Source organism: Symphalangus syndactylus, chromosome 13, assembly GCF_028878055.3.
Source record: "Symphalangus syndactylus isolate Jambi chromosome 13, NHGRI_mSymSyn1-v2.1_pri, whole genome shotgun sequence".
In the NCBI taxonomy this organism is placed as follows: domain Eukaryota; kingdom Metazoa; phylum Chordata; class Mammalia; order Primates; family Hylobatidae; genus Symphalangus; species Symphalangus syndactylus.
In genome coordinates this window covers 37,213,878-37,227,244 of record NC_072435.2, presented here as the reverse complement: position 1 = coordinate 37,227,244, position 13,367 = coordinate 37,213,878, and the positions used below count along the sequence as shown (strand labels likewise).

General features: G+C 57.3%; 1 protein-coding gene across 21 annotated transcripts in view; it reads right to left on the bottom strand.

Annotated features, from left to right (window-relative positions):
* The window catches only part of SMARCA4 (SWI/SNF related, matrix associated, actin dependent regulator of chromatin, subfamily a, member 4), a 106,060-nt gene that overhangs the window by 29,498 nt on the left and 63,195 nt on the right, over positions 1 to 13,367 (bottom strand). For all 21 annotated transcript variants that reach the window (XM_055238471.2, XM_055238472.2, XM_055238479.2 and 18 more), the window contains 8 exons: positions 12,755 to 12,865; positions 10,462 to 10,704; positions 8,794 to 8,907; positions 7,983 to 8,090; positions 6,936 to 7,022; positions 6,092 to 6,138; positions 4,486 to 4,652; positions 1,561 to 1,724 (listed from right to left, as the gene is read on the bottom strand). In XM_055238471.2, coding sequence (XP_055094446.1) covers positions 1,561 to 1,724; positions 4,486 to 4,652; positions 6,092 to 6,138; positions 6,936 to 7,022; positions 7,983 to 8,090; positions 8,794 to 8,907; positions 10,462 to 10,704; positions 12,755 to 12,865 — 1,041 coding nt within the window. The remainder of the gene's footprint in view (positions 1 to 1,560; positions 1,725 to 4,485; positions 4,653 to 6,091; positions 6,139 to 6,935; positions 7,023 to 7,982; positions 8,091 to 8,793; positions 8,908 to 10,461; positions 10,705 to 12,754; positions 12,866 to 13,367) is intronic.

Below are 13,367 nucleotides of genomic sequence, written 5' to 3'. Positions count from 1 at the left end.
GTTGATCCGCCCACCTCAGCCTCCCAAAATGTTGGGATTACGGGTGTGAGCCACCGCGCCCAGCCTGGGTTGTTAGTTTTATCATCACCCCAGCACAGTACGAGGAGGCTAACACGAAATCCCGTCTCTGGGCCCAGGAGCTGCGGGACCAGGCTGAGTACCAGTGATGCTCCGAAACTTAAGACTGGCACCCATGGGGTGGCAGAGGCCACAGCTGGTGGGGACCATGAGTGCCTTGTGTCTGCCGCTCAGCCCTCCTGCCCTGTCAGCACACTTCTTAGCAGGGCCAGCCCTCCCCAACGCACCGCCAGTCCTGAGGTGCAGCTTCTGCCTGCTGCAGGCCTGCCAACCGGGACGCACAACCCAACCACCTCTCAGGAAACTGGCTGGTCACCAGGGTCTGGGCAGAAGCTACACCCCAGCCTGATCGTAAGAGGGGCCACCAGGGACCACCACGGCATTCACCCATCAGACGGGTGACAATTTACACACTGAGAACGCTGGTGCCCTCATGCTGCAGGGAAGGGCAGGGCACGTTCACACCCTAGCGATAGGAGTGAAACCACTTTGGCAGAAGCAACCAGAACATGAAGAGGACAGTGCCTGGGGTGGAGCGACCCCATGTCTGAGGGCTGAGCAGACCTAGGGTGTTCGCACAAGCACTCCGAGAGAAAGAGGGACTCTGCTGGGCTGGTGACCAGGCTGATCAACAGAAAAGCCGGATGCCTGCCAACCAGAGTTTGAGAGCAGATGTCCAAGGGTGGCCATCTGCCGGGACGCCTGGTGGCCGATTAGATGGCTGGGTAGCTTCCGATGTGCACTCGGCAGTTGACACCCACTGCTCGGTGGAAGAGGCACATGCTAGGCCACGCCGCATCTGTGTTAATCTCAGTACACACATGTGCGAAGGCAGACGGGCTGGCAGAGGCTCAGAACAGAGCAGGGTTGGAGAGGAAGGGAAAAGGGACTCCTGACTGTCACTGGTGTTTGCATGTTAAAAACAACAAGAACTTATTAGTCTTGTAATGAAACACAGAGAAAACTTTAACGCATTTTCAAATTCTTGTAGCTATGTTAACAGCATGACCTTGTATCCACCGATGCCGAGGCCCATGAGGGTTACATGGTTATGGAACAAGAGGAAGTAAACAAGGTGGCATGGAGTTCACCCCCAATTGTGTCTGAACAAGCACCAGTGTGTGCGCTCACAGGGCACACTGCAGGGGCCGCCCCACAGTGACGGCACAGATTGATCAGGGTACTTTCCACCTCCTTCTCATTGATGCCATTCCAAGATTTAAGAAAAACCAAACCGACGGATGGCTTATACACTGCTTTCCCAATCAGAGGGAAAGGCTGTTTGTATTTTGGGAAACAGAAGGACCCTGCCTCTTTTCTCCCTGATGACCTATGGAGACATGGGTGCAGCTCCTCCCAGCTCCTGGGGTCCAGGACAATGTGGAGGAGGCTGGAGGACCCTCAAGCCAGGGCTGATGTCTCCTCGAGGTTTTGCAGGCACCCCCTTCCTTCTCCTCAACCTGGGGCCCAGCCTGCTTTTACCTGGTGAGGATTCCAGTCGCTGTCGAAAATGATCACAGTGTCTGCTGACTGGAGGTTCAGGCCGAGCCCCCCGGCCCGGGTGCTGAGCAGGAAGATGAAGTACTCGGAGCCGGGCTCGTTGAAGGTTTTCAGCAGCATGCCCCGGTCCTCCGCCTTCGTGGTTCCTGACGGGCACACAGGAGAACAAGGTCAGTGTGGTGACCTCAGGGGTAGAGTGGGGACACCAGGGAACACCTGCTTCTGAGAGCAGGAGCAGGATCAGCACCTGCCAGCATCCCCAGATCCCCGGCTCCGCACCCTCCACACAGGCCTGTGGGCCACTGGCGAGTAACCAGATTTCCAGTGTTTCACCACAAAACGCCTCTCCACACATCCCAGAAATGAAAACAGGCCCCACTGGGGGAACCAGAGGAGGCGGGCCTGGAGCACAGACTCCGTCATCCAGCCCACAGCTAGGCCACAGCGTCAGCACAACCACCACCACCACAGCCCTGGACTCTCTCCCCTACTCTACCCCGTGCCATTCCATGGGGAGCTGGAGACACAGCAGCCAATGCCGGCAACACCGCCGCTCGCAACACAAGGGACCTGGGGGTGGGTGGACAGTGACTGTGGGTGCACCTGCCTTCAGCCCTGTCTCAAAAAGTTTTGTGGTTCACAAAAAGAATCTTCTACGGTAAGAGCATGGGGACCTTATAAAGGGGCTTGTGTCCTTTCTGGCAAGATCAGTGTCCCCATGCCCCAGAAAACCCAAGTCAAGGAGCCAGGGCAGGTCTCCTGGGTGACAATCCAGGATGCCCTGCAACGTCAACACTCCCTGGGCTGCTGGGAGTTCGAACAGAGGTGCCCCTGAACACTGAAGTCATTTTGGTGATGAAATAAAAACTGGCAGGCTGGGCGATGTGGCTCACGACTGTAATCCCAACACTTTGGGAGGCTGAGGTGGGTGGATCGCCTGAGGTCAGGAGTTCAAGACCAGCCTGGCCAACATGGTAAAACCCCGTCTCTACTAAAAATACAAAAAAATTAGCGGGGCGTAGTGGCAGGCACCTGTAATCCCAGATACCAGGGAGAGGCAGGAGAGGCAGGAGAATCGCTCGAACCCAGGAGGCGGAGGTTGCAGTGAGCTGAGATCATGCCATTGCACTCCAGCTTAGGCAACAAGAGTGAAATTCCATCTCAAAAAAAAAAAGAAAAATAAATAAAAACTGGCCATTTCCTGCCACCAGCCTACACATGCCCAGGCACGGTGCAGAAGCCCATAGTAGCCTGGCCATCCACCTGCCATCCCACCCTCTCTCAGGCTCCAGATGTGCCTCTGGTACCCCAGCTCGGAGGAGAGGCTGAGGTGAGGGGCTACCCGGCTCCCAGATGCCAGCCCACCCATGGGAGATGCAGTCTCAGCAGACTTCACTGAGCTCCTGCCCTTCCTCTACTCTCAATGGATTCTCTGTCCCTGTGGCCATGACCACATCACATGCAGAGGACACATCTGTAGTTCAACTGACCAAAGTCCTTATCCTTATGGAGTAGCCAGAAGGGCACTGGGATGGGTGGGAACCGGGCTCTCTCCAGGGGGAGTCAGGGACACGACACAGATGGGATGACCCTCAGGAAGCCTTGGCCCTTTCGAGGATGGGAGAAGCCACTGGAGAGACCGTAGGAGAGGAAAGGGTGGGGGGTGGCCCGGCCATGAGGACCCTGAAGGGTTTTGGTTTTCAGCCTCAAAGCAGTGGGAAGCCCCCAAGGAAGAAGGCAAGCTGGGGAGACCCCTGCAACAGACTCATGTCTGTAGAGTGCTCCTGGACAGAACCCCGGGGAGGATCTGTGGGTTGGAGGGACGCACAGGGCACACTCCGGGTGGCACCTGGGCAGGTTGGCCCAGCAAACATGGGTCCAAGTGATCAACGGGAAAAGGGGTACAGAGGTCTGGGGTGTCCTGCCGTGAGACAGACCTTGCACGGGAGCTTCAACAAAGGCTCTGGGAGGTCGTGTAGGGAACAACGAACTGGCTGAGCCGTGTCTGTCCCGGCAGCTCATGCTCGTGTTTCTCGTAAGCCCCGTTCTAGTAACTCCCGCGAAGAACTCACTCCAGGGCCTCCCTGACCCACTGGGACTGACAGACAACACGTCTCACGTGCCCTGTCAGCATCTCACAGCCTCTCCTCCCTGATCTCCCGTGTGCTGGGGCAGGCGGGCACAGAAACGCAGGCGGTGACCTTTCCCATCAGGGACCACAGGGCAGGGGGTCGGGCTGAGAGCCTCTCTATGGCAGCTGCTGCTCCTGCCTGGCGGTGCTTGCTTCCCTCCCTCTGTGCTCGCCACAGAGTCTGATTCCAGGTCCAGGCCTGACCTGTGGCAAGGTGGCAGTCACTGGGCTGCTACGAATGGCCCAGGGATGGGCATGCGGCTCACAGCAGCCAAATGAGAGCCAGCCTGGACCTGCTTTTGCTGGGGACACTGAGCAGGTGGAAAGGAAGCCAAGATGGAAGAAGGCAGAGCAAAGAGCTGGAGAAAAGTCTCTCCAATATCACCTGCATGCCTGGATCCAGCTGTGCCTGAAGCATGTCTAACCTCCTGGGGTTAGAGCTATGTAAGCCTATTGGTGCATTCTTCCCTGTGTCAACATGGTATGGAATTCTGTTACTTCCAGCTAAAGGTGCACAGGGCACCCCTTCCCCAGTGCGCCCAGCATTGCTGTGGAAAGACTGTCAGCCCAGGAGTCAGGACACCCGGCATCCAATCAGGGCCCGTCCCAGTGCCGAGTGCCCAAAATGCTCAGCCTGTGGCTAGGCCCACTCTGGCCACTGGACCCAGAGCGCCTGGGCCTCACCCTGCCTCACGGGAGGGAATGCCAGTGAGAAGCTTCTGTGGCAGCCGCAACGACAAAACCCTGTAACAAACACCTCACTGGCTCATACTCACCATCAAGCCTGAGGTATTTAAAGCCGCGATACGCAAAGTAATCTTCCATGATGGTCATGAGGGAGGTCATTTGGCAGAACAGCAGCACTTTGTGGTTGGTTGCTCGGAGTTTGGGAAGAATTCTATCAAGAAGCTCAAATTTACCCGAGGCTCGGTACAGGTCCAGCCTGGAGTATGGAGGAGGCAGGAGAGAAGGCGCAGGGTGTTAAACCTGGAATCCTGCAGGCAGGTAAGGCAGGAGGTGCATCACCCGCCTCCAGGCCAGGAGCCGGGTTCAAGGGCACAAACATGCATCCTAAGCAGACGTCACCCAAAGCTTCGGCAAAGCCATTTCCCCCAACTGAAATAAGCCTGGCCACCCTCGCTGGGAGGCATATCACCAGGATGGCATATGTACTTCTCGTCAAACCCAGACACTCATGAGAATGAAAAGAGGAGCTGTGAGTCACGCGGCCGGGACAACACGGGGGTGGAACAGGGATGCTCCGGGAAGCCAGATCTTGTCCCCTTGCCCGATAAAGAAGCCCCGGGAGCAAACGCCACATGCTCTGCTAGACCCCGTGCTCTGCTAGACCCAGGAGGAAGGGCCACCTTGGCTTCTCACATTCCCTCCGGCCAACACCCTGAGTGTTGTAGATGTGGACACTGAGGCTGGCAGGGGGACAAGGTGATATGGCTGACCACATGTCCACGCCAGGCCTCCAGGCCTTGAAGCCAGGTGTATAGGACCCTGTTCCACAACTCAGTATAAAAAAACACATCAAAAAGAATTTGTGATGTTTTCATTAGGCGCCTCTCTTCTTGCAAATGGCTTACTACCCCAGGGGAATTGAATGGAGGCTTTAGCTGGAAGAATGCTTTTAGCAAGGTTCTTTGCAATGGTGAAAATCTAGACACAGCATCCACATCCATTAGGGGCTTAAAGGAGTCTGGGCTGCCCCTTACAAAGGGTGCTATAGAAAACACCCACATGATGTAAAGAGTGCCTCTATACTAGTGAGCAGAGTTTAGGCTCAGAGAGGTTAAGAAAGCTGTCCAGAGTCACAGAGCTTGGAGGCGGCAGGGCGGGATCTATAAGCCAGGTCTGCCTCAGGAATCCTGTCTCTTGGGGTTAACAGTGGTCAGCTCTCCAAGCACTAAAGACTTGTATAATGGGGCCAGGCACGGTGGCTCACACCTGTAATTCCAGCACTTTGGGAGGCCAAGGCGGGTGGATCACTTGAGGTCAGGAGTTCAAGATCAGCCTGGTCAACATGGTGAAACCCCGTCTCTACTAAAAATACAAAAAATTAGCTGGGTGGTAGGAGGTGCTGGTAATTCCAGCTACTCGGGAGGCTGAGGCAGGAGAATCGTTTGAACCCAGGAGGCGGCGGTTGCAGTGAGCCGAGATTGCGTCACTGCACTCCAGCCTGGGCGACAAGAACAAAACTCCATCTCAAAAAGAAAAAAAAAAAAGATTTGTATTCTTTGCTTTGGATTCTTCTGTATTTTCTAATTTTCTGCCTTTGAAATTGGACAACATAACAGCAGCAATAAAGCCAACAAAACAACAGAAAACCTCTGCGTGGACCACCTGCCCACCCCATCCAGTTGGGAAGCTTCTCACCCTTGGACGATGCCGCCAGTGAACCCCAAGTGCTCGGAAAAGGACTCCTGCAAGGCAAGGAGAGAGGGGTCAGTGACAGGCAGAAGCGGGCCACCGGGCCCCGCTGCGGTCCGCACACACCTCTGGTGCTCAGAGGACAAAGCCCCCACACTGTGTGCTCGGCACGCGCCCACGGTGGCTCTGAGACCAGACACAGATGCCAAAACCATCTCTCTTAGTCCACTGACATCCTTTCCCTCACACTCCTCCAACGAAGGAAGGGACATCCCATACAGCACTCTTCACACCCTGAGTGCACGAGGACGTCATGGGGCCACAGCCATGCTCAGGGTGCTGAGACAGCCCCAGGGGCTCTCCTGGTGGGCAGCAGGGGGTCTCCAACGACCCCGACACTTTATACCAAGAAACACGAACATATGCATGCTTCTAAGAACCCAGATTCTCAAAGCCACCATGACCCAAAAGGGTTCTGACTCCTCCACACTTCACTGAAGACGGTGGTGACTCGACGCCCCACAATGTGAGAAAAGCCAGTGTGCCAAAGAGACACAGCAGGACCCCACTGTGGGGGGAAACGTCCCCAGAGAAGTCTCCAAATGCTCCTGTTCTCTGAGGGCAAGCTTTCAGGGCCCTGTATTCCTATCGCACGTTGCGCCCTAACTGCTGGGATTCTTCCCGTAAGCACTGGCGAAGCAAAGACCAAACAAGAAACAGACGTACAGGCATTACCTAATGAAAATATTCGAGTCTATTTTTAAAGAGCTGTCGAGGAGAAGCAAGCCAGCTCTGCCTAGGAGCTCAGCGGACAGCAGGCCCTGAGCCGTCCCGGCCGCAGCGGGCTCACCTCGATGTGCTGGAACATGTAGGGGTGGTTGCAGATCTTCCGCAGCTGCATGATGGTGTTCATCAAGGTCTTGGTGCCGCCTTTGCCCTGGAAGGCAGATGAGAGGGTCCCAAATGGGGTCTTGCCCTCCTGGGGTGGGGTGGGCTTGGTGGATGGGTGGGTGTTGGGAGAAGGGCCGTGGGGACGCTCTAGTGGGGAAGAGTGGCTTTTGGCACAGCAATTGGGAGTGAGGAGATGGCTGGCTGGAGGCCTGGAGGCCCCCAACAAGCCCTAGGAAACACATCACTGCCTGGCACAGCAGAGGGCAGATGGCAGGGACAGGGCCAGCAGGACGGGACAGAAACAAGACAGGCAAAGGGCTGAGGCAGAGTCCCCGATGCTTTGTGATGCCAGCTTTGTTCTGGGTACTGCTACTGTGGGGGTGCCTAGAGGGTCTCAGCCGGGTAAGCCATGACTCAGGAGGCTCCTTGGGCTCCAGGATGAGGAAGGAGGTGGGGGCGGGGGGTGCGTGCTCTGGGCTGGGAATGGACTAGGGAACACAAAGCTGCTCAGCTCAGGGGAGGAGGGGCACAGACACAATGTCTGGGGGAGGCCAGGCCAAGGTCAAGGCCTTGGGGGCAGAATCAAGGGGTCTGGTGCATTTCCTGGGAGAATAATTTCACTCCTGGCAAGGAGAGCCAGGCAGGTGGGGCCTGGGGCCTGCGATTCTCAGAGCAGCCCCTGAAGGAGACAGCGTGCTCCCTTCCTTTCACTTAATAACAGATAAGGGGGGCATTCTAGAACACTCTAACCCTGCTGGGGTTAGTGCTGGGCCCAGGCTGCCAACTGCAGAAGGAGCCAGTGTTTCATAGGCAAAGGAGAAGCCACTGGCAGCTGAGTCAGTGTGTCCTGACACAAGCCACCAGCCATCATAACCAGGGCTGGCCAGACACCCTGGGGATCATGACCGATCATGACCCGATGGTCAGAGCACGCTCTGCTCCGCCTGCCACACTGCCTGCCTTGGACACCCAGTGGGGAATGCAGTTGGGGGACTCTGGGGCCCACCTTCTTGTCCTTCTCGGAGCCGTCAGTCAGCAGCACGCCCTTGGCCTGCATGTGGCGGTAGAGCACTCGCTGCAGCGCAGACATGTCGCACTTGATGACGTATTCCACCTGCAGGAGACACATAATGCTCACAAGGGCCCAAGGTGGCTTGAGGCCTGACTCCCCCGATCTGAACCCAGCTCTGACCCCCTTGGCCCTGTCATATGAGCTCTGACCAGGGCACACTGGGGCATGGGTGAGGAGACCCCCACAGCTGGGGAGAAGAGGGGAGACCTGGGCAATGAGAGGAAGCACCAGGCAGAGATACCAGGGGCATACTGGGCCAGAAAGGGCCCCTCAGCCATCTTCTGGGGGCCTCTTCACAGCCAGCCAGGAAACAAAGAGCAAGAGGGGCAACTGCGGCCGGGGGCCCCGAGTCCACAGGTCTTGCTGTGGGAACTGGGCCTGGGGGTGTGGCTGCAGCAGGCCTTGAAAACCCAGAGACGTGATGCGCGGCCGGGGGGCAACCCCAAGCCCACGGCCCCTCCTGATGTGGCCAGGAGAGCCCGCACAGGCACCTGGCCCCCTGACAGGAAGTGGGATTTTGTGCTCTAACCTACTGTGAGCTATGTGAGCCTATGAGTGCTTTTCAATCCCTACGGCATAACAGCAGCATAGGGCTTTACAGACCCAGTGGCGTCATCACCACCCCCAAGCTGGATTGACCAGGGCAGGCCTGGGACTGTGGGGAGAGGCCCTGAGCACGCCCAGCCCTGGAGAAAGCCCCCACGTGAGGCTGCTTCACTGGTGGCTCCCCTCAGAACTCCGTCACCTTTTCGGGCAACTGGGCCTCGACTTCCTTCTTGAGTCGTCGGAGCAAGAAGGGCCGCAGCACTTTGTGGAGACGCCGGATGATGAGAATGGTTTCCTCCTCATTCAGGTCCACCTGGAACCCCCCAAGACAGGAGAAGCAAGTGTTACCTCCAAAGGAGGGCGACGGAGGTCTCACTAGAAGGTGCGGATGTGGGGACAGGGTGGACGGGGTCCCCTGGGGTGATCTTGCCCTTGGCACGTGGCTTTTCAGCCTGCTTTATGCTTTCTGGGAGCCCGGCAGGGCACCCTCTTTCTTAGGAAATTGTGAGGATCTGGTTCCCTCCATGTAATTCCTGGGACATGGAACCGCAGTATCCAGAGCACCCTGCTCCCTGTGCCTCACCGGAAAGACCCCTGGCAGCGGGCAGGCTGCTTCTCCACGAGTAACACAAACTGCAGTGTCCACAGACCCACCCCACGCCAAGCTCACGCCAGGAGCGCTGCAGGGGCCAGGCTGACCACGTGGGGCTTATAGTGGGTGATTCTCAGGGAGGGCTCTGCCACTGGGAGTCCCAAGGGACTCTCATTCAGCCTGGGTGGAACCGGGTGAAAGAAACCCTGACCTCCCACGGCACCTACTCCTCTACTAAAAATTAACTTTTAAAAGTTTTTAATTAAAAAAGTTAAAGGAAAATGAGACGACGCCAGAACTTTTCTTCTGTTGCTTCTCTGGCAATCCTTTGGCAGAGCTTTTGCTCGGCTCAGAAAGTGACGAAACTATAGCATCAGATCCTGGCCCTTGGTGTGGGGGTCCCGGGAATCTAAAAACTGGGGACTCCTTTATCACGAGGCTTTGGGGAATGCCTCGATTTCTCCGTCAGAAAAGTCTCTACCTTGACCAGCAGCCAAGAGGGCAGGGAACTCACAGATGAGGCCAGGAAGGCCCCAGCTGCCCTGGACCTGTCTAAGGTGGGAAGAAGGGTGTGGGCCCAGCTGTCCTGGGCAGGGCACTTCGAGGTCACCTCTGTAGTTCTGCCCACACTTCAGCATCTGGCTACTTGAACCCCTCAGCAAGAAACACAGCCCGTCCCACAGTTTCAACCTCCAACAGCAAGGGGGGGCTCTAGGCTCAGGGATCAGTGCTGGTGTGGGACCACTCATCAATGATGATGCCGCCATGCCACAGTCTGGCTGATGGTGCCACCCAGACACGGAGACACACTCGCCACTGCGCTTTTTGAAAACAACGTAAGACAGAACCTGACCATACGGCCCCGTTAACTGGAATCTTCTGTTTCCTTCCCACTGCCCTGAGGGTGAGTTCTGAGGGCACCTAAAGGCGCCTACAGCACGCTGCAGCCTCTGGCTGTGCTCTCCACACGCTTGCGGTCCCACAGCTGCCTCAGGGCCATCTTCCTCACCATCCCCTCTGCACCTGGAGCACAGCGTCACAGACGCCCCGAGCATTCCGAGATTCACCACCATGACCTCTGCCCTGTTCCCCTGGGGCCCTTGTGGCTGCTGCCCCAGCCTTGGGTTCCAGGGCTTCCCTGCTCCATGCAGATGTGGACTCTCACCAGGCACCCAGCACAGGCCCAGCCAGCTGTAGCTGGTGCTCAACATGCTCCAACCAGCAAAGCCAGCCACACCCAGAACCGTCAGCATGGGCACAGCTGGACAAACCCACCTTTTCCCCAGTCATGGCAAAGGGCGCATTAAACCACTGCTCGAAGGTGCTGCAGCTCTTGAAGATGGTGGGCAGCAGGAAGTTGAGCAGTGCCCAGAGCTCGGGAAGCTTGTTCTGCAGCGGTGTGCCCGTCAGCAGCAGGCGGCGGGGTGCCACGTAGTGCGTGTTGAGCACCTGCGTCAGCTTGCAGTGGTGGTTCTTCATGCGGTGACCTTCGTCCACAATCATGTACTTCCAACGGATCTGCGGGCCCCAGAGCGGGCAATCAGGGCAGGGGGCAGCAGGTGGCCTGGCACAGGGGGAGAATCTCCCACTCTGCGCCCAGGAGCCAGGAAGGCTCCAGGTGGAAGAGTGCAGCTGGGTGGAGAGAACAGGCCTGACGTCCTGCCCCGGGGCTGACTCACCGAGTTGGAGCCACACAACGTAGCCTCTCGCAAGCCTTGGGCAGAGACAGGCCCGTGACCCCATGACTATTGGCAGGTGAACAAAGCAAATTGCAAAAAAGTAATCTGGCTTCCCTGCAAAATCACACATATGAATCTACAGCACAGAAAATGCCCAGAACATTCTGGCAGAAGATACATCTTGCTGACTGGGGGGTTTGTCCTGCTGGTGTGGACGGTCTCAGGGGAACTGGGTTGGTGACGGGTACATTTCTAACGAGCAGCCTGTGATTCAGAATGTGTGCCCCATGGGGTAGGGGCCGGCGCCACTACATACAGGACCATGCGGGTCGGGAGGGGGCGCAGGGGCCACACTCAAAGAGCACTCCCACTGCAGGGTGATTACATCAACTGAGCCACTGGCAGGGGAGCATGAGGTTTCAGAGCCTGGTTCCTGTGCCTGCCAAAGGCCTGGCTTTGTAAGGAGTCAGCAGGGGTGAACCACAAAGGAGGCACCTGAAGCACGGACCTGAGGTAAGAGCCTGCACGTGGGATACCCAGCTCCCTGGGCCTCAGTTTCCTCCCTTGTTGGCTCGGGGATAAAGTACCCAGTCCTCGGAAGGCTGAGGCAGGAGAATCACTTGAACCTAGGAGGCAGAGGTTGTTGCAGTGAGCTGAGATTGCTCCACTGCACTCCAGCCTGGGCGACAGCCATGAGACTCTGTCTCAAAAAAAAAAAAAGAAAAAGAAAAGAAAGCACCCCGTTCACAGCCCCAGTACTGTCACTCCAGCCATGCACTGAGAGGCAGGGCAACCCATAAACAGCTCCTCCATCCCCCCATCCCTGGGTCAAGAACTCTACTGTTAGGCCAGACACAGTTGCCCAGTGGTTTGTGAGGCCAAGGCGAGAGGATTCCTTGAGGCCAGGAGTTTGAGACCAGCCTGGGCAGTACAGCAAGACCCCAGCTCCATAAAAAATAAATTTAAAAAAGTTAGCTGGGCGTGGCGGTGCACACCTGTAGTCCCAGCTACTCAGGAGGGTGAGGTGGGAGGATTGCTTGAGGCCAGGAGGTCAGGCCTGCAGTGGGCTGTGATCACATCACTGCACTCCAGCATGGGCAACAGGGCGAGACTCGGTCTCAAAAAAAAAAAAAAAACCAAAACACAAAAAACTCTCTACTGTTCAACACTCACTCAGCTGGATGTTTAGGAGTGAGACCAGGTACATCTTTACCTGCGCCCCTCCTCAAATGAGGAACGTGAGTTTTTGGAGGCAGAGGGCTATGTCTGTTTTCTATCTGGGCAGTATTCTCAGTCATCACTGATGGCCACACTGGGACTCCCCTCACAGTTTCGTCCCAGAAAAGGCTTCCAGGCCAGTAGGACCCTCACAGAACAGCCCAAACCAGCTGCCCAGGGCCAGCAGGCAGTCATAGTATTTGGCCCTTGAGCTCTCCCCCACACGCTGAATCTCAGCCCATGGCCTGTGGTGAGAAGCCAGGGCCCCAGGGAGGGACGGCTGAGGCGATGAGAGATAGGAGGACAAGACTGGTCTGGCCAAGGCCCCATGGGGACCCTGTAGGCGGGTCAGGAGACGCCTTGGTACTGAGGCTCTCTGGGCAGAAGCCCCGAAAGGAGGCAGAGCGCATGCTGTGTAGACGGCCCCAGCTTCTGGGCCTGACTCAGGGCCTGCCTAGAGACAGTTGGGGAGGTAAACCCGAGGTCGCCCCCACCTGGGCCTTTCCCCTACACAGGGCAGCTGTCTTCACGCACATGCAGGTGGGACTCCGGGAAAATACTTGTAGGGGCTTTGGAGGGCAGCGTGACCCACGTGTGAGCATCGTGGTCAGGCAGCAGCAGCCCTGAAGCACTCGGCCCGTGGCCTGGCGTTTCCCATAGGGACACGCTACCTTGGCGAGAATGTGCTTGTCTTTGATGATGTACTCGTACGTCGTCAGCAAGACGTTGAACTTCCCACTCCGGAGCTGGGGGACAAAGGCCCGTCTTGCTGCTGGGGATCCCTGCAAGGGAAGCAGGATACACAGCTCAGCTTTTGGGGCTGGGTGGCCAGGTGGCAGGAGGGGCACAGGCACCCCCTGCAGCTGCCCAGTGACACGGCGGGGGGCTCGTCCTCACAGGGGTAGTGGGGAAAGGAGCTGGCGGGGCCGCTGGCCCGTCCCCAGATCTCACCATGCAGAACATGCACTGCAGGGGGAAGGGGAAGCAGCGCGGGCCAGCGGCGGCCGGGGCCTGAGGGAACTGCGCAGCCTGCACCGCCATCTGCACATTCCTGGTGGCTGACAGGCTCCCCTCTTCCTGGGTCCCCATCTCAGGCCCCTGAGCTGGCCTCTGAGTGCTGGCCACCATGCTCACTCCTGCCTCCTCCCCAGCGAGCTAATCTGCTCTGTCCCTGCCCAGTCCAAACTCCCGGACCTATGTGACTGGAGTTCCAGGCTGTCCTGGAGACTCCATGTGACTGGAGCCGCAGCATTCTCCTCAGGTTCACCGTCCAGAGGTATGTGT